This window comes from Clupea harengus, unplaced genomic scaffold, assembly GCF_900700415.2.
Source record: "Clupea harengus unplaced genomic scaffold, Ch_v2.0.2, whole genome shotgun sequence".
NCBI lineage: Eukaryota > Metazoa > Chordata > Actinopteri > Clupeiformes > Clupeidae > Clupea > Clupea harengus.
Genome location: NW_024879845.1, coordinates 1 through 20960, shown reverse-complemented (window position 1 = coordinate 20960; position 20960 = coordinate 1). Strand labels below are relative to the sequence as shown.

The window sequence follows — 20960 nt, the reverse complement described above, 5'->3', positions numbered from 1 at the left end:
TTGATTAAGTTCTCGTGTCCCCCGTGAAGCTTAATTAAGTGTAATTTAAGTTTAAGTTAAATGTTGGAACTTTGGTTAGCCAAAATGCTATGAATGCAGTGCTTCTTATAGTGATGATATTGGAGGCCCTATCAAAGATACCTTTAACATTTCTGACCTCAGTGCCAGTAAATGTTGGGACCTTAAATGAAATATGAGTGTTAATGTCAGATTCAAACTGTTTATGTTTGGAGCCTAACCATGGCCGCTGCTGAGAACATGCTGAAGGCCTCAGTTAATAATAGAACCCAAATATTATTGTTACAACATAAAGTCCAAACACAGATGGAATGATTAGGTGTGTTGTGGGGTTTTTGTTGATTTCATGTCACAAACACTACTTGGAAATTGGTAGACTAAATGGAGATATATTGATTGATTGGAATTTCTTGACTGGATGTTTCCAGTTCACCACCACATCACCACAAAGCCAAGGTTACTGTGTGTAGCACAATTACGGTTCAGTGATACTTATAATATTTGAAATCTTTGATGATGACTAGATGCAGTACCAAATTCATCCATGACCAGTAGAAAGTGTAGGTGAGTAGATGAAAAGTATGAAAAGTGAGTGAAAAACTATTTGTCAGGTGTGCAAGACCTGTTCATAACTATGATAAAGATTGGGAGTGTTTTGCACTGTACGGTGGGGCCTTGTTGGGTTGTGAATAGGATTAATTCTAGAGGAGTCTATAAGAATGAACTGATCAACCCCACAAGCACATAGGCTAAAGGTTATACCTTACACTTGAAGCTTACAAGGTTTAGGAATGGGGGCTGCTGCCTGACCAAAAGGTGGCTTGAAACATGTTATTTTTAAATTCTTTGGTGTTGGTGTACAGTCGATCCTCTTTTATCTTCAACCGCTTGATGTGAATAACTCTGGGAGGATTTGTCAGGGTTAACCTACTGTTTAGATCAGGATGACTACTTCCTCAGTCAACCTTACATGATGAATGCACTTCATGGGGTCTCAAAGCCGACTTTATATTTGTAATGTAAATAACAACGGTGTAATAGCCTACTGTCATTTCACTGTCTTGAAAAAATGAACTGATCATGAACTGAAAATGTGTTTTGTTGGCTCCTATGCTTATGGAATTATCTAGCCACACTCATCTGACAGTCAGTCAGTAATGAGATAGAGCAACCGCTTCCCCACAGATCTTAATGGATATTGCTTCCTTCCTTCCTTCTTTTTCAGCTATGAACCCGCAGCGCCTCTCCCAGGGCACCCCGGTGAAGCAGGGCGGTCCGCTGCCCACCAGCCCCCAGGGTGGCACGCTGGGAGGCAACAGTCAGATGCGTTTGCAGCAGCTCCAGATGGAGAAGGAGCGACTGAGGCTCAAGCACCAGGAGCTGCTGAGGCAGAGACCCCAGGTCAGCACCCCCCACTAGCCACAGAAACGAGCTATGTAACAGAGTTGTGATTTAGACACAATATTTTTGAAGTTTATAAAATCATGTTCATGTCCTCTGTGGTAGGGCAAGGTTGAAATAGCTTTCCCCCTTGAGGCTGGGGTTTTAGATGAAATATTTCAGTATTTGTAATGACCTAAATATAGCTGTCATAGTAATGCAAACAGCCATTCTGATTGTGCAAGTGCACTCAGAGACATAATTATGTTTGGATTACAATGCTACCCTGGACCCCTGAGCTGTGCGGGGGCTTTGTCAAAACTAGTTCTGAACATGTTGCAGTTAACAACCTTAGGAAACCTATGCCCATTCATGCTTTAAGTAGAGGTGGAGAGAGAGGTGTGTTTGCCAGCTATGTTTGCCCCCTGACACAGAAATGTTCCATTGAAAGAGCTGCGTTTACTATGACTGAAGACATTTCTATAATGAAATGGGCGTGATATATACCCAGACTTGGTGTGTTTGTGCAGAGGGCTGGAGAGTAGGGAATATAAGGGACAGCAGGCCGAGGTGTTAGGGGATGGGTAGAGTGCTCTGTACGATGCCCCCTGTGCTGGAAGTTAAACAGATCAAAGGTACAGGGATCCACTGGTATGGTGTCTCGGAAACTAGAAGCTGTTCAGATAGCATAGCAGAAAGCTTTGTTCAGTTAGCACAGCTAAAAGCTCCTGCCCAGTCAAAGGCACCTGCTTTTGTTCCTTGGAAATCTGTTGAGGGTCTTTGAATTAATCACTCTAGCTGGTCTATAGTCCCATATTACTCATCCCACTCATATTCTCTATAAATAATGTAGTTCTGGATGTACTATAATAAAGTACATTTTCTAAGGAATTGCAGTGATTTAATCTTCTGTTGATCTTTAAGTAATACTTTAATGAACGTGACCTTACAAACCATACCACCATGTTCCTGCTTGAAGTGTCATTATGGATGTTTACAGAAAATGTCTTTCACAATCGTTCGTTGAAATGGAAACCAGATTTGTTACTTCATGGCCAGGGATGGGCTTTGTACTTGCATTCAGTTACGTCTCGCCAGAAACCACGTTTAATTGTTTTGGCTCTTTAGATTCTTAACGGTTTCCTTTTGTTTAGTCAAAACAAGTCAGGTAGGCCTTTTTTGGTACAACTAGATGTCTACAGCAATGACCTTTGGCAGAGGTGCACAAATCCCAAATCCGTATACTGTCCAAGTTTTGAATCCGTTGTACCTGTTTTTTCAAATATATTTGGGAAGAGGGCCCCAGCATATTGCAATTACTAGATGCATTCCACACCAACATGGAGAACTCCATTAGAGAGGGATATTTCCTGTTCCAATGTCTAGATCAGGCTTTAGTAGCATTTGTTGTCTTTGCCGGCTCTTCAATTCTATGTTGGTTTTGACAGTTGAATAAGTGCCACTGCCACAACGCATGATATCAAGGGGTTTGCTACCTCTATTGCCAGTTAACTGGTATTAGAATAGAATAGAAATATTAAATTCTTAAGTTTCTTGTAACTTCTCTTCAGTGGTGACTCTTCCCAAGGGCCTTTGTGTATTTTTCTCAGTCCTCTGACAGGCTATTGCTTCTCACATGTTGGTTGCCTGGAACTGGAAAGTGGGTTCCTATCCCTGACGGTGTCTGTGCGCACAGTGATTGAATAACAAGGAAACTTAAACATTTGTATTTGGATTACGTTTGTCCTGGAACTGTGTTTTGTTTTAACATGGCATTTGCACCCACAGGAACTGGCTCTGAGAAACCAGCTTCCCGTCAGCATGGAGCAGGATGGACCAGGCACCCAGAACCCCATCTCTTCCCCGGGCATGGCTCAGGATGCCAGGACCATGACCACCAACAGCTCCGACCCATTCCTCAACAGGTGAGAGTCGGTAGCCTAATAAAGAAGTTTGGCCTAATAAAAGTTTTGAAAGCTTTTCTGAATTTAAATTTAATTTTAGCCAGAATCACTCACTTAAATGAACAGTGCTCAAGTTTTATTTTTACGTGTGTAAAAATATGAATGATGACTTAACACTCACATAAACAACAAATTCTGTATAATAAGCCTAGCAATCCAGTAATAAACACTCACATGGCAATGAATCATTTGGGGTCAGGAGCACGTTATATGTCCATCTAGTGGACATTGTGTGAAGTGCTTGTTTATTTAATCAACAGTGAAATAACACCAGAATCGGGCCTTTTTTTTCATGTGGCTTTAGGTGCCTTTGGCACCAGTAAGGAGCCAAACGAGTATGGCTCAGCAAACTCTCTAGAGTATGGTTGCCACTCAAAACCCTTCTCCTGTGCTGAGGTATAAAGAAACCCCAGTGAGTTTAATCACAGTCCTTATTTAACAAGGGCAAACGGTACGGAGAGCCGGCTGAGTTTGGTCTCGTCTGTGAACAGGCCAGTCTGCCCTGCAACCCCTTCCCCTACCGGCCTACATGCACACAATGGCCTCATTCATTTTACCTCTCCTCAGTCTAGCCTGCCCTGCACATTTCACTCTGCTACCACTAGTTAGCCCGTTAGTCAGCTAAACAAGTCTCTGTCAGAGTCTCTTTAAAGTGACTGATTCTGGTTCCAGTATCAATTGTTTAGAGCTTTTGTAATTTATGAAGATTGATCTGGCCCAGAATGTAAGCTCATTTTGGTTCAGTTTGATTCATTTAGGTTAAAGAACAAGTATTAAAAGCTTCATCCCACTATAATACTATTACTATTTAACAGAACTTTGATCTCAGTTGATAACGTGCCCTTTGCTTTGCTGTGTGTGTCTGCAGTGGGACCTACCACTCCCGTGATGAAAGCACAGACAGTGGCCTGAGTATGAGCAGTTACAGTGTCCCCCGCACTCCGGACGACTTCCTCAACAGTGTGGATGAGATGGAGACGAGTAAGTTCCCCTGGAACAGTTGCACCAGATCACATTTTACCATGAGTCAGACTCATCACTTATCGTGATTCAGACAATGGGTTTCTAACTTCTTTTAACCTTAATCTTCCTATAGTTGCTATAAAACATACTGTATTTGTGTTTTGATATTGGTGCCATGTGTATTTATTCAGTAGTTTGCTTATATACACTAGATGTGACCAAGCCTCCATGTTTTGCATTATCAGATGATTCCCTGGGCCCTGCTTCCATGGTGACACAGCCCAACCGTTTCCCTGACTACCTGGATGCTATGCCTGGCACAGACGTGGATCTGGGCACGCTGGAGGGGGAGAGCATGGCCGTAGAAGGTGAGGAGCTCATGCCCAGCCTGCAGGAGGCGCTCAGCTCTGACATCCTCAACGACATGGAGTCTGTGCTGGCCGCTACCAAGATTGACAAAGAGAGCTTCCTCACATGGTTATAGAGTCACCACGGGGACAACGCCGCCGCCGCCACTCTCTCTATCTCTCGGAACTAATGCCGAGTCAATTCTGTGAAGGACGTCTAAGCGGCTTTCACAACAGAACAAAAAAAATGAGACTTCATTCTCTGGATAAGTTTGTTATTTCGTCATTCATCACACATGGCCAAACTTGAGATATTGAGTTTATATTCCTATGGTCTCTCGTTTTTCTTCTTTTCTATATTATTTCGTTTTGTCTGTATCCTCAAGGCTGGCCCATGAACAGACAATGAAAGGAGAAATGTCCAAATGTGTGTTTCAGTCCCGTGGGGCGGGGGGGGGGCTCGGCTTGCCTCCTCAGACGATAGCAGAAACACAGTCATGCAAAACACTTCAGAAAATACAACCTCTCTCTCACACAGACACACACACACACACACACACACACACACACAAACACAAATATACACATACAAACACACAAGACAGGATAGCTATACTAAATATCCTGTACTACCCTGTACTGTCTGCCATCTCATCTGAGATTTTTTTGTATTGTTATTTCTTGAGAAACCAAAAGATCTTTGTTGATGAGAGGCAGAACTTCTGAAAGTTAAGTGGAGTGAGGTTGTGGTCATGTTTGGCCAAATCATTTGAATAACTCACACGAGGCAATGGAGGATGCAGTCTGTTCCCCTGTTTGGCAGTGCCAGCAAGGAGTTCAATCCAAGTCAGTTGTCTTTTACTTTTTTGTATTTCTGAGGAGAATTCAGTACCAGATTGCTGCATTACTGTGTAAAGCATTATATTGTTATATTTGTCGTATTGAACATCTACCATGCAACTCCACTCTTTTACTACTAATCATTATTTTCAATAATCAAATATACTTCCTTAAAGTTTTATTAAAATGTATTTTGGGAATTAGGGATGTTATATTTTGAAATGAAGCTTAGCCTCTATATATCAGTCTTATTTAAACCTAATTTGCTGGGTTATCTTTTTAGTACTGCTTTTATCAGTTATGGGCATTGCGTATAGATCGATGAGCTTTTCCGCCTTTACCGTCAACAACAAAATATAGTGTTTTTTTTTTAATGAACATAATTCCCGTAAAAACAATACTAAACAGATCAAACTGACAAGTCTGCCATCAACTCATTTGGATTTGAGTAATTGTCCTAATATGCTTTAAAGAAAAAAAAAAGAAGAAAAAAAACATGCTTTTCTGCCCTCAGCCTGTTGCTAAAATGTCATGTTAATTACTAATATACTCCTCACATGTCTAGAAATGTCACTATCCATTAAAACACTACAGGACAAACAAGACATTGCCAGACAATGCAGAAGATATTGGAGAGCTTGTCTGATATGACCGCCTTGCAAGAGAAGTTTTAAGAAGAAGATGGTTCTGATATGTTTATGTTGGTTAGAGGAGCACGTCATGATGGTTAGTGGTGTAGAGTAGCAGTTAGCTGGAACTTGACTGGCCATTGTGTTAAAGGATCATAGTATAAACCATTAGCTATGACTTCTGTAAGAATTTTTTTGTCCAAGCTTCCAAAGACTGTTTTTGTTTTGTGTAGTCATATCCTTATGAACACCAGTGAACAAATTATTTTTCATATTCTTCACAGAATACATCGTACATAAGCTAATGAAATGTCTATGGCCTGGGTACAAACAAATGGAGATATTGGTGCCTCTACAGCCCTTACCTGTCTTCCTAAGGTGGCTGTAGTTGAATGAAGTGTAGAACAAGTTATCGATTAATCCAGAGATTCAAAATGTAGTTTACATTTGGAGCGTGAGAACACTACAGCATCTGATCACTGGTGACAGTATCACAAATGCTTCCTATATTCAGAGAATATGAGTATTATGAAATGTCTGTTTACATAGTGATTTTACCCTTTGCATTTATTAATTATTTGTCTCAATTATGTGGGTGCATATTTGTGATTATTTGAACAGACATGCAAACCAATTATACAGCTGCAAGATTTACTCAGATTTTTATATTAACTCACAAAGAACAGCAGCGTCATTGTCTTGAGGTCAAATGTTAGTGATCCGGGGACAAAAATGTTTTGCTATAGAAATGACATTTGCTTCCTGTTTGCAGCTATAGCAAAATACATTGTTGATGGACATCAGTGTTGGAAAGAACAATGTAATGGAAAGTGATTTTTATAAATCATTGGTACAGCGATGATATTTTGTGCCTACAGAAAGTTAAAGTAAGAAAAGGTATTTGTCACTGAAACATGATTTCAGTTCTTAGCTAGTATGTAACTTCCAGAATATAGTAATTATGGACTATTTTAGTGTATTAATCACTCAAGGTAAACAATTTGTATTGTAGATGTTCCTAAATGCACATAAAATTCATAGACATGATCTCTTCATTCTTTTTTAATAGATATGTGTGCATGTATGGTAGGACCTTAAGTTCTGTTACACTCTTTATATAATACGTTTAAAATTGGCCTGGAATAAAATATATACTTTGTGTAAGCGTTGTGTGCTCCTGTTTATTGTCTTTGGGGATTTTGTGATCATAATAAGCCTGCATATCTAACCCACTTCTATGCCATGAGAAAGACAACATCTAAAGTTGATCAAATGACAAAGAAATCTTAAGCCCTGATTTACTTAAATATCTTTTGCACAAATTAGCAAGTTGATTTATTTACAGCCTGCCATTAGAAGTCTTCTATAGACAAACAAAAAACTAATACAAAAATAACCAACCTGTTTAAAGCAGGTTTGCAGTTGAATATGCAATTTGGGTGTTACTCCAACTTGTATTGTTTTGCTGTAAATGTTAACACATAAGTTGTAATAATTTACTAAATTGTTTGAGATTGTGTGGGCGGTTGCGTGTGGAAATCAGACTGATGGAAAATCAGTTATTAATCTTACACATGTACCCTACTCTTAGCTCTCATTGTTGTAAGCTGTCACGACAGAATGTATACATTGTAGATGTTTCCCTCTTGTGCTGACATTTGGAAGTGTTAAGATAAATGGATGAGCTCATTCTTGTTCTCACATGTTTATGTGTTCTCACATTGTCTACGTCAGTCTTCATGTTCTTATTTGTCTCTCAAACCAGTTACTTCATTTCGCATTTGTTAAACTTCTATTTCCCATCCTGACTCACCCTGGCTGACAAGGCCAGGGCAACTTGAGAAGCATCCGTGACACAGTTGCCTATATGTTATTTACATATTTTCTTCTTCCACACTGTTCATCACCACACCATGCAAACCATTGGCCTCCACAAGTTCTAGGTAACTCAAATACTCAGTTCTAAAGTTTTCTCTGTAGAGGTGGTTCAATTTACTTCTTATACAGCCTTGAGCTAATAGTCATGGTTCTGTGTACAAATGCCACAATATAATTCAAACTAATTTACAATGTGGCACGACAAATGCATGTTCAATGTTTTAATTGCAATTCCAAGACATAGGATATTAATAGGCTTGAGGCATGAATGATTTATGTAGACAAGCTCTAAACCCAAATTATTTACATCAGCAAATCATTGACAAAAACAAGTATTGACCCTATGCAAGTCAATGTGATCATACTGTTTATTGAAAAGCGTCACGAATAAACAATGTCAGTTTCAACGTATTCTCATCCTTACATCAATTACAGCAAAACTAGCTTACTATTCTAACAGTGCAGGAAACATTTACTTCTTTCATTTCTGTCATTTTATAACAACATTACCATTCAACACCATTGCCATTCATCAACACATTGTCACGTGGCTAGTATAATAACAGTGCATCAAGGGGCACACCAGTCTGACTGCCTTCCTGCAGAATCATGAATATGATCATGGACAAAGTTAATTAATGTCTATAAAAGTTAATGAATGATGTGGCTGTGAGTCACCTCTGCAGTAAACCAAGGTCTTCATCATGTATCAAAGACCGGTCTGTCTGGGCTCCAGACCTGGCAGGACAAGGATCTAATTGATTTGGGGAGGGAACGTTTTCTTTTTTTTTAGGCGGGGGGGAATAAAATGTAGCCATTCATAGAAATCATGTGATGGTTTCACAAAGGCTAGACATCATCCTCACGTTGATATTGACAAGTCGAATCCCTGATCAAAATTCTGTGCAAATCTCATTACAATTCTTGCATGTTTCGGAAGATTGAATCAGTGTGCTGAATGAACACGTTAACCTTGTGACACGACTAGAAGGTAAAAAACGATCAACTAGAGATTTGTTTCCCCATAAATGAAGTACAGAGGACACTAAGGACTTGCACAGGTTTTCTGTGGAACATATTCTGTTCAGTCTAAACAATCATGCAAAAAAAACAGCTCCGATTCAGCTTCATTACACATGAAGTTCATGCTTGCTTAGAACATCATGAGGCTTTGTGCTACCTTGAAGACTGCAAAATGTAAAAAAAAAAAAAAAAAAAAGGTGGTCATGCGATTGCTACTCCCCCTAGTGCTCACTCAGTGGCATAGCAGGAAGGGGCTATCAAGAGCCCCAGTGCAGTACAGAGGCCCTGGAGCATGCCAGGCAGTATATAGGTGAGAGTGGTCATGGAGCCCAAAATGTTTCTACCCGTCCTGCTCTAAATCCACACACAATTCTTCCAGGAAATCCAACATGGGTTAGTATAACAGAAGAAATTGTGTTAGCTGACACCCTCAGAACACTTTCAGAACACACTTGGATTATGAGATACACTCACATATCAAACAATGGCTTCAATGTGTCATTATTATGACATGGAAAACATATCGATTTATTTTTTGGAAAAGAAAGAAAGGCCACAGCTCTAACATTAACGGTTTTGCCTGTCAGGTTTTCAAAGAGATGTATCCGTCACAAGGTCAGACATTTTTTGTTCTATTCAAAGGACTGAGATTTATTTTTGTTATAACTAGGCAAGCTCTTGACCAGCAAAAAAAAAAAAAAAAAAAAAAAAGAGGAAACAAACAAAAATTGAAACAAAGTGCATCCTTCCATGCATACAACTCCCCTGCCAGATGGCTTGGATATGAGACAATTTCTGACCTATATCTCATCCAAGTAGTCTTCTTCTGGAAAATCCCCAACAGTCACTGACGTAGGCTTCACAAAGGCACCATACTTCGGCTCACATTCAAAATACCGTTTCCCGTTCACACTGAGACACATAGACAGAAAAAACAAAACACATAACAGAAGTTAAGTCCAGAGTTCACAAACAAAAGGTCCCTCTGAGGCTTATGGAAGCTATTACTGCGGTTGGGGCATAATCATATTGCTAATTGACACATATGAACCAGAGCGAACCTTACATATTTGCAAGGTATACTACTTATTCTTGTTCTTCTTTCAACACCTTTGTTATTATAACAGGGTGTTGTACCATTTTAAGAAAAGTAACTAGTAAGTAAACTTATTCAGTACTAAAAGAAGTGAAAACTATACAGGGAGTAAGTAAACAATTCATCACAGGAAGCTGACAGGAAAGTTTTTCCATTAGTCAATCCGCTTTATTTCACTGGTAGGTCTAGGGTTTATGACTACTCGTTTTATTGCCGCAAACATAATCTAGTGAACTTGTAGTTGTATTTTTGGACACATTACAAAATGGGAAATTTTGCATTTGTATTCACTGGACAGGGGTCGGAGTGCAACTGGATCATGACTAGATGCTGGAACCTTCCCCAAGCACTCTCTACACACGTGCAGTCAGTGCCGAGACAACAGCAAGACATTGTAAAAACAACAAGCTTTCGATATTCAAGAAAGCTACTGACGAAGCATCTGTTGAAAGCCATGGATGAGGAACTGGCTTGATTTCACACTAAACCTCTCGAGAGGTTCAGGACATTTCACTGAAACACGCTACACATTCAAAAAACAGAAACACGCATGACTGAAATGAGACATTCAAGGCTTTTCACCTGCAGCTATGAGACGTGTCATAGTACATACCTCCCATCATGCTTTCCAAGTGGCTCATCGTACTTGATTCCAACCCAGTGGCCTGGTTTGAAGTCTGCCGTTCCTTAAAACCACAAACAAATACAAATCATCCCATGTCCTACACCCAGAGCTGCATGACATGTATATGGCAAAATGTTCACGGTCATTGAAGTTAATATTGTGTGCATGTGGGAACAGTATGGCACCACTGTGGTATGATAACTTTTGGTTACTATAGGCCTTACACATCTTTAGTAAAATTTCGATATTGGGATGCTTAAAAGTCTTCCATTTGCAGCACTCTGTTTAAAGCATTCAAACATTACTACAGTATAAGTGAGGCATGATTTAACTAAATATCAATGCTATAGGGTGTGTAAGTGAGGGTTGTTATTTTGTATGCTGTGAATTTGCATTTTTGCCAAGTCTGATTTGTTAAAAACAAAATCCTTATACGAGAAAATGAATGGGTTTTGAAAATCAACGAAATAACACACGTGGTACTTTAATAACGGCTTGAGATCCTGCATTCGAATTTTGTGTAATAAAATGCATGTGTATGTCGTTTCCATATAGACTTTAGACCCCTTTATCTCTAAAAAATGTCCTCTGCTAACAGTTAAAAATAACAGACTACTAAGCAAGGCACTTAGTCAATGCGTCACCAATTTCACAAGGTGAGCAGAAGCTAACCATAGGTAGCTTTACCAATCAGGGATCACAAGTGTTCTCAAATCAACCATGCAGTTGATTTAAGAAAACACAATGATAATGTAAGGATTTGATAGCCACAATCTGTTGCATATAATCAGATGTTTTAGGCACTAGAGCGGTTTCATAAGAAACCATATGGTAAGAGTTTCTGTAACCATGGAGTCCCAAGCGTCACAATGTAGTCCATACTGGTAGCGACATCTGTGTTTTTTCAAGATAAGTCAATAGTTAGTTACAAAAGATCTACTGATAACTAAATTTCAGCTCACTAAGGATTTCTAACTGGAGTCGTTTTGCCCACACCTTATTTTTGCAGCTTTTGCTACAATTTTTAAATTGTGCCCTTGTGCTTTTCAAACCTGTTCAATCATAAACACAATGGAGAAAGGTCGGGCCTGCTTACCTACATACATCACAGTGCCGAGCTTAGTAGGCTGGCCAACAACTTTGACTTGACATCTACTTCCAGTGGTGATGTCGGCACACGCAGCTTTCTCCTTCTCCTCTGCTGCCTCCTTCAGCTCCTCCTTTTTCAGCTCACCCTCTTCATTAAACTTACCGAGCTTCTTCTTCTTTAGGAAGGAGCGCACAGAGTCTGAGGGGGAAAAAAAATAAGTAAATAATCTAATTAAACCTTAAGATCAAAACACTTGAAATGAAGATCAATTAATTATTAGCCATTACATCAGAAGGGGCGATATAATTAGCATGCTGTGACACATGAAGAAGCAGCAGCAGAACCCCTCAGGTTGGGGACAACTATATCTGTGACAGGCCACATCATACAGTTCCCAATATAAATCTGTTTCAGTTTGGATATCCATACCACTTCTCTTCTCGTAGGCGTCATTTGAGATCTCAAACTTCTCAACCTTCGACACATCGCTGAACTCTGCACCCTGACCACTTTGGTCGATCACCTACACATTCACAAAAACAGTTTTTTTTTTTTTTTTTTAAGATCTCAGAAATATTTCATTTTTCAGGTTAAAGGTGCAATATGTAGAATTAAGTGGCATCTAGTGGTGAGGCTGCAGATTGCAACCAACTGAATACCTCTCTCTATTCAAGCGTGTAGAAGAAGCTACGGTGGCTTTCGATAAGGTAGTCATCAGGGAATGAGGCCTATTTGGGGTTTTCAAAATCTTCTCCCGACAGAAGGTTGTGCTAATTAATTCTGCTTTAACGTCGATTGGGAAAACGAGGAAAGAACATGCCAAGTCCAACAGCTGCCCAGCAGGAGGGAGGAGATGGGGAGAAACTCAGGGTTTGTTTTAAGAAAGACTGCCAGTGAGTAGGTTAGGTTCACAGAGTTACCATAGTAACTGACCCAAAGTTTAAGTTACCTCTCTTTCTGGAACCGAGAGTTTCCCCCCATCTCAGGGTTAACAAACTCAAACTGAACTTGCAAAGTTAACATGTGCCTTTAGGGTGACCACTGACACATTTTGTCTGGATAGTCCAGATTTTGAGCCTTTTGTCCAGACCTAGGTTGAGCTTCCTCCTTTTTGGGACATTCATACAAAAAAAGATTGTGAACTACTGCCCTAAATCCTCGATACTGCACCTTTAATGTCCTGTTCCTTAATGATCTATAGGAAATCCTAAAAACCTAGGAAAGAAATTGAGTGTTCCAGCTTACATGTATCCTGCAGTCATCGTCCACTGGGTATGAGCCAAAGAGAGCTTCATTATCCTCAAGTTTCAGCAGGAATTTGTCTTGGATGCTGAAAAGCTGGAGTTCCATAGATGACGCTGGAATGCCCACCACCATCTCCAACTTACCCTGATGGACATACAGACAAATTAAATACTAGTTAAAGATGATAAAGCTATGTAACAAGTCAGTAATACACATAGACAATAGAAAGTGAAGAGCATCCCTACAGTGGGTGGAGTAAGAGAAAAGATACCCCAATGCACCCTAGGTGTTTTTTTAACCAGTTTAAACGGCATTTGCTGCAAATGAAGTCTTGCTGCCCACCATTTGATGTTATGAATATTGCTGACTAAACTTTAGATTGAGCTCATCACTCCTTCAAGACATACATCTGAATGAGTACCAAAACCATCCTCTGTGTAAGTACTCATCACACTGTCAGCTCTGGTATACTCCATATTACACTGTGTTAAACAAATTGCACTTTATTTAAAAATAAAAAGTAAAACAAGCTGAGAAGGTAAACACAAAGCCTAAGTTAAAAATAAGAAAGGCTTAATGATCACGAGGGAGTGGTCAATGGTAATGGCGTCATGCGGCAAGTTGTCTGCCAAGATCACATTCCTCTCAGGGTTGCGATAGGTAGAAGCCATAGAAATATCATAACGTTACCTCTACCTATATCTACCTATGTCTAACGCTACCTATATCTGCAAAGAGGTTACAGTCATAGTAGCAACATCAAAGTTCGTCTAATGACAAAGAAGGCTTCCTACTCAAGTCTTTGGCAGCATGAATTTGCTGAGTCCATCGGATACGTTTGACTTCATGTCAAGAAGGACAAAAATTGAAAATTTTGGGGAAATTAAAATAATGCATACTTAACACACACCAGCACGTGCCCACAAAGCAACCGTAACTATGCCAGCAGTTGCTCCATCCATTCATTTGTAACAATATCATCTGGTCCAATAAACAATGCCTACTAAACCATTTCTCACTATAGTTCGTTAACTTTACCATGATGAGGATATTTACCTTGAATTCTGCAATGGTGATTCCCCGATTGAATCGTTTGTTTGATTCAAATTCAGAAAGTGTGCTCGTCAAACGCACATCCACTGTTGGATTACTTATAACTGATATACCTTCCATCTTTAAGTCTTTTGTTAACCAAACTTATCTCGTCCCAGACGTTTGGGAAAACTATAACGTTGCGTAAATAACAGATACAAGATAACTAGCTACCTTGGTAAAAGGTATAGAGGCTTACACTTGAAATGTGGGCTAAGAAAATGGATTTAGCTAATAGCTGACGTTATATGCCAAAAGCAGGCTGGCAAAATAACCGGCTGTCTATCCTAGCTAGGAATGCTAATGCTAACTTTTAATTTAGCAGATTAGATAGCTAGTTATGTCTAACAAACGCATTAACGCCACTAGCTTATATATTTCGCACAAGTGAAACACCCGAAATATCGCAGTCTGCCCTGAGCTTGTATGTAGCTAGGAACTACTGGAGACTGGAGATCTTTTCCAAAAACAGCTAACGTTTGCTACCTAGTAAACACCCTGCGCAGCATAAAGATGTGAGTACCGGTATGTACTTCTGGAATTTTCTACCCACCCATAGTCGACCATAAACCAATCACATTGGCGAATCATCAAAACACTGAGATCATATCCAATCAACAACGTCTTTCTTAACAGGAACGTGCTATTTTTTGCGAATCAGAGGGCTCCACTGGCTCCACCAAAGTCACGCCCATTTACTGGACCCGGAAATGTTCAAAGATGACAAGGATAGCCACGTGAAAAGTATAAGCACTAGAAATCGCCTAGAAATCTTATTTTACTGAGTGCACAGTGAATTAAAGCAACACTGCTTTATGAATGCTGAATCTGTTATGTTTTTCTATCTTTGCTTTTATTATTGGGCTACAATTGTATATTGTATTATTACTTAATATTAGGCAGTCTTCTAAAGAAGGAGGGGCACTTATTGCCCTGCTTCTTATCTCTGTGACGCTCTGGTTTAAGGTTGTTGGACTTTTACTAACTGTGGGCACTGCACAGATTTGGAAATGACAAGTGTTTAGTTTTTTTTTTACAAAAATATATTACATAAACGTATTTATATCTTATACTTACTGACACTTCATAGGCCTACTTATGTATCACTGCAATATTTGGTGTGTAGTGGAAAGGGGTTTATCATAAAATGAGCGCTGCTCTCAAACATTTCCACATAGATCTTACATCAGACATGAAGTAGATTTAGGTTGGGTGATAGATATGGGTGAACTTACGAGTCATAAAATTGTTGCAGGACTGGCTAGCTTTCTTACTCCCTGAACTGACTTTCTGATTGAAAGAACAACATATTTTCACAGTGTAGAGTACTTAAAATTATCCAAAATGATTAGAACATGAGGGACAGGCTAAGATTGTGTGCGCACTTACTTAAAACAAAAAAATACTGACTATTCTCATATTTTATGTTTGAGGTACTTATTTATGAATTTTCACCCACTCCTCCTTGCAGAACACTTCCACATTCTGTGACATGTTTAGTGTCTTGCATGTAGCTACATGTTTAAGATTGAATCACATTTAGGATTTGGGGCTGCAAGGGATCCAAAAGCTAATCTTTGCTTTTAATGAAGTTCTTCATGGTGCAAGTTTAGGTATTCTTTGAATCACTGTCCTGTAGAAACCAGTGTCAGCAGACTTCAGTTTTTTTACTGACTTCATGACATTACATCCTGAATGTGCTGATATTTAGAGGACCGCATTCTTCCCTTTATTCATGTAATGTTTCCTGTGCCCCTGGCTGCTAGATGTAAATTAACGAATAGTAAATCATTTGTGCACACTACTAAATTGCTACAGCAGTTGCTTTAGGCTGCGAGTGATCAACTTAAGGCAGTGGTTCTCAAACTGTTTCTGTCATTCCCCACTTTGAACAAGGCCTTTTCAAGCCCCACCTGTCCCTCATCGCTCCAATAAAATGGTAGGCCAAGCTTTAAATTGTCAAATTTATTGAAATAACGATAAGTTCTAAATCTTAATCAATAACAAATAACATCAGTTCAAAAATAGAGAAAATCAATAACAAATAACATCAGTTCAGAAATAGAGAAAATAAAAGTGCAATGGTGTCAATCCTTGCCTCAAATGGGCTGAGTTCCAAAAATAAAGAAAAAGGGCCTACTATGCAATTGTGTTGTCAATGGTAGGCAAGCTTAAAATCCCCCTTGTACGTCGCTTTGGATAAAAGTGTCTGCTAAATGACTAAATGTAATGTAATGTAAAATTGTCAAATCGATTGAAATTTTCAATTTTCTTTTAGGTTGATTTTTTGGTGGATCAGCTGTCTTTTTCGCCACTGGTAGCCTACTGAATCGCCAACCTTTGTATTTCTTGTCACAAATGTATCCATAACGTCAATAATTGCCTATCGCCCGCCCACTACACTTTCATGCTCTGAGTTTTTTTTTCAATGTCCCGCTGCAATTAATACGCCGACGTCAATCAAAATGTTCGCACTATGGTTCCAGGTCACATTTTCACCCCGGTCCCCCATCTGACAGTGAGCGTTGTATACTGGTGTGGCTCCTATAATGTATAATGTATAATAGAGCAACACGTAGGCTACAGGGTGGGTGTGGTAGAGCGATAGAGAGAGAGATAGAGAACGGTGATGCACAAGGATAGATCAGATGTAGTGACCGGAGCAAAGTTATGTTGCTGTGTAGCCTAACGTTGAACTCTGTGCAACCAGTGGAGAATAAATCATCGGGCCAAATCAAGTTGCCATTTATTTGCTCACCGTGGTAAAGTTGGTTGGAAGTTCGATATTCAACAGACATTCGGACACCCGTATGTTTAGGGACCATCAACAAATTACACATTTAAAATGTCAAAAGTCAATAGCTTTTCAACAACATGAACTAGAAACATAAAAATTATGTTGAACTGTTCAAAATGTATGCATACACATTGCACAGCCTTTATTTTGTTTATTTTCATATCAGGTTGTAACAAAATGTTTGAATTCAAAATAAATCTTCAAACTTCAATAGCTTTTTGGTCATGTGACTTATCACCCTCAAATCTACTTCAGAGTGTTCAGTGACTATGTATAAATGTTGCACAGCCTTTAGTTTTTTCATTTTCACTTCACACTATTTTTAGTGAATTTATGAAAGTTTGAAACTTCAATAGCTTTTTGGTCATGTGACCTATCATCATCAAATCTATTTAAGAGTGTTCAATGACTATGTATTCATGTTGCACAGCCTTTAGTTTTTTCATTTTCACTTCACACTATTTTCAGTGAATTTATGAAAGTCTGAAACTTCAATAGCTTTTTGGTCATGTGACTTATCATCCTCAAATCTATTTCAGAGTGTTCACTGACTATGCATACATGTTGCACAGCCACAACCAAGGATGACAGCTAGAAAAAAAAGCATTCAGACGAAACAATGCTGTAATAACAGTTATCCACTCTCTTATATCAGGTTTGTTTTTAATATGCAGTTTGTTTTCCGACTTGTTACTGTAACACGGTCAACTCGGGTGTGATGTCATTCCCAGCTCAGACCTCCGATGTAAATAGAACGCACCACTAGGCTGAAACATTTCTGCCTGAAGAGTATGCAAAAAATCACACATAACCGTAAAAATGGAGATTTTGGCGGTTGTTGATATTTAAACTCAACAATCGATCAAATGACACGTCTTCCTTTCGTGCTCCTGCAGCCACGCCTTGACAATTATTGGCACCCCTAGTGAATATGAGCAAAACAGGCTATGAAAAAATATGTCTTTGCTGTTTATCCTCTTGGTCTTTCACTCAGAATATTCACAAAAATCTTACCTTTTCATTGAAGTAAAATCATTGAAAAAAAAAAAAAACTGTTGACATTAAATAAATATTTTTCCCCAAAACATGTGTGCCACAATTATTGGCACCCCTTAATTTAATGTTTTGTGCAGCCTCCCTTTGCCAAGATAACAGCTCTGAGTCTTCTCCTATAATGCGTGATGAGGTTGGTGAACACATGGCACGGGATCAATCCATTCCTCCGATTCCCCCGATCTGAGACCATTCCTACATGCAGTATCTCTCCAGATCCTTCAGATTCTGAGGTCAACATTTGTAGACTCGGCTTCAGCTCATCTCACAGATTTTCTATGGGGTTTAGGTCGGGGGACTGTGATGGCCATGGCAAAACCTTTATTTTGCGGTCGGTGAACCATTTTTGTGTTGATTTTGAGGTGTGCTTCGGATCATTGTCCTGCTGGAAGGTCCAAACACGGCCCATTTCAAGCTTACTAGAGGGGGCTGTTAGGTTTTCATTTAATATCTGCTGGTATTTGATGGAGTCCATGATACCATGTATCCTAACAAGATGTCCAGGGCCTTTGGAAGAAAAACAGCCCCACAACATCAAAGATCCGCCACCATACTTCACATTGGGTATGAGGTGCTTTTCTGTATGGCTATCTTTCTGTCTACGCCAAACCCACCTTTGATGTTTGTTGCCAAAAAGCTTTATTTTGGTCTCATCTGACCATATAACTCGGTCCCATTGAAAGTCTGACTTACATTTGGCGAACTGTAGGCGCTTTAGTTTGTTGTTGATTGACAGCAGAGGCTTTTTTCTGGCAACCCTCCAAAACAACTTGTGGTGATGTAGGTGGCGTCTGATGGTAGTTTTGGAGACTTTCTGACCCCAAGACTCAACTAACCTCTGCAATTCTCCAGCTGTGATCCTTGGAGATTCTTTTGCCAGTCAAGCCATCCTCCTCACAGTGCGTGGGGTCAATTTACAGATAGGTCCTCTTTCAGGCTGATTCTTAACATCTCCTGTCGCTTTAAACTTCTTAATTATTGCCATGATAGTGGAAATGGGTATTTTCAACTGTTTAGAGATTTTCTTGTGTCCATTTCTTGATTTGTGCAGCTCAACAACTTTTCATCACACATCGTCACTGTGTTCTTGGGTCTTTCCCATAGTGATGAATGACTAATGGAATTTGGCCTGCGTCACCTCATATTTGTACGCCAGTGGAACAGGAAGTCATGGTTGACCTCTTAAGAGTTCCTTATCAAACAGGTGAACTTAAAAATGTAAAACATGACTGGAAATATACAATACTATAATATTGCCAATAATTGTGGCACACAGGTTTTGGGGAAAAATATTTAATTAATGTCAACAGTTTTTTTTTTTCTTTCAATAGTTTTACTTCAATGAAAAGGTAAGATTTTTGTGAATATTTTGAGTGAAAGACCAAGAGGATAAACAGCAAAGACATATTTTTTTATAGCCTGTTTTGCTCATATTCACTAGGGGTGCCAATAATTGTGGAGGGCACTGTATATCATAGATTTGTCCTTTAATGCTGTAAGTACATCTAGACAAATGGGTTTATTTTCCCAAACATCACCAATATACTGAATAGATACTGCTCTGCTTATCTGTTTAGGATAAGGGTTAATTCAGAGAGTGAAATCTTACTCAAGGTAATAGCCAGGCAGTGAGCTGGACAGTGATAAACATGCAGTCTGGAAACGCAGTCTGATTCACAAGTTGATCAGAACTGATGAAAGCTTACGGTATACCAGTATTTTGAAGCTCACCCTCTGCTTTCTACAACAACTGCTGTCTGTGGAAGCTACACGCCAGAAGCATCGTACTAGACCCACATTGACGTAACCCTTTACTTTAACATAAAGTCACATTATGGCAAAAGAATCATGAGTAAAGTGGGATATGAGTGCTTCATTAAACTGCAGCGGAGCTTTAGATCCCATTCACTGTCAAGCTTATGAGAGGTAGTTAGATGCCAATCCAATGTTATTTTCGGCTGACAATCATTGGTATAGGTCTTCTATGACCAGTTTTGTCAATGGGACAATCTCAAGCTAACTCTATCCAGTATACGACAAATTAAATTAATGATAGACTTGATTGTAAATTGATATTATACAGTTATGTAGCTTATTGTGACAGACACTGTAGAAATGTTTTGACTGATGTAGATGTGTAGCTCAACTGGGAGGGACAGGGTTTAATTGGGAGTTCAATTTGCAAAGAGCACAGTGAATATAGTGTAGGCGTATACCTCACGCATAAGTAAATTGCTGAGAATGAAAGGGTCTGTTAGATAAATAAGGCTAATAACTGTTGAAGAATAGGGATCAATAGGTTTTTCTTCCTATAGTTCTTATTGTGTACTTGTCATAGGCTCTTTTGCCTTGGACTACTTGGGTATGATTATTGGTTATTTAGTCTACCACTCTAGTTCTGTTCACTTGTAAAAATCTAAAAACAGCATTTATACTTCTTTAATTGGCCTACTCTCTTGATTTGACAAACAGCCTTTTAAAATCCTGGATCATCATTACGAAAATTACGGTAACGTTTGCCAGTTGTCAACCGCAACACATGAGATTGTGAATCTCTAGGGGGGCTGGCAAAGGTAGCGTACACGCAATACAGGGGCGTGACGCTTCAGCCTGGTGGTGCTGCAGAATCTCGTCGAAGGGGAGAATGGGAGACGGAGTGAAGGGGAGGGAGGAGGAACCAAAAGAAAAAAAGTTAAACTAAAAATGGCTTCCTTGTCTTCAGAACAAAACGAGATTTGTAAGGAACACCAGACAGAGGAGTCAGCAAAAGCTAAAATAAAGGAGGAGACAGATCCTGACGAGGTTTCGGAGGAACTGCTTCAAAGTTTCCGTAAATCGGAGCTTAGCTTTTCAAGTGACCAAGTGGCATGTGTATGCGAGGCACTTTTGCAGGCGGGTAATGTGGATCGCCTGTGGAGAT

General features: G+C 39.4%; 2 protein-coding genes across 3 annotated transcripts in view; one reads left to right on the top strand and one right to left on the bottom strand.

Annotated features, from left to right (window-relative positions):
* Positions 1 to 7305, top strand: part of yap1 (Yes1 associated transcriptional regulator) — a 31790-nt gene extending 24485 nt beyond the window's left edge. For both annotated transcript variants that reach the window (XM_042705219.1, XM_042705218.1), the window contains 4 exons: positions 1244 to 1419; positions 3187 to 3323; positions 4231 to 4343; positions 4571 to 7305. In XM_042705219.1, the coding sequence (XP_042561153.1) occupies positions 1244 to 1419; positions 3187 to 3323; positions 4231 to 4343; positions 4571 to 4809 (665 nt within the window). In that variant the 3' untranslated portion in view covers positions 4810 to 7305. The remainder of the gene's footprint in view (positions 1 to 1243; positions 1420 to 3186; positions 3324 to 4230; positions 4344 to 4570) is intronic.
* A 1049-nt stretch (positions 7306 to 8354) lies between these two features.
* On the bottom strand, positions 8355 to 14719 carry tbcb (tubulin folding cofactor B). Its single transcript, XM_042705220.1, has 6 exons — positions 14155 to 14719; positions 13099 to 13242; positions 12283 to 12376; positions 11860 to 12051; positions 10752 to 10824; positions 8355 to 9954 (listed from the first exon to the last, which is right to left on the bottom strand). The coding sequence occupies exons 1-6, from the start codon at positions 14269 to 14271 to the stop codon at positions 9843 to 9845; spliced, it is 732 nt and encodes a 243-aa protein (XP_042561154.1). The 5' UTR covers positions 14272 to 14719; the 3' UTR covers positions 8355 to 9842.
* Positions 14720 to 20960: the final 6241 nt, after the last annotated feature.

Excerpts from the sequence above, each read along its gene's own strand:
- tbcb (XM_042705220.1), bottom strand. The coding sequence starts at position 14,271 with ATGGAAGGTATATCAGTTATAAGTAATCCAACAGTGGATGTGCGTTTG. Across the intron at positions 12,377-13,098 it reads ACGATGACTGCAGGATACAT|GTGATCGACCAAAGTGGTCA; the intron begins GTAAGCTGGAAC and ends GTGAATGTGTAG. Across the intron at positions 9,955-10,751 it reads CTTGGAAAGCATGATGGGAG|TGTGAACGGGAAACGGTATT; the intron begins GTATGTACTATG and ends TATGTGTCTCAG.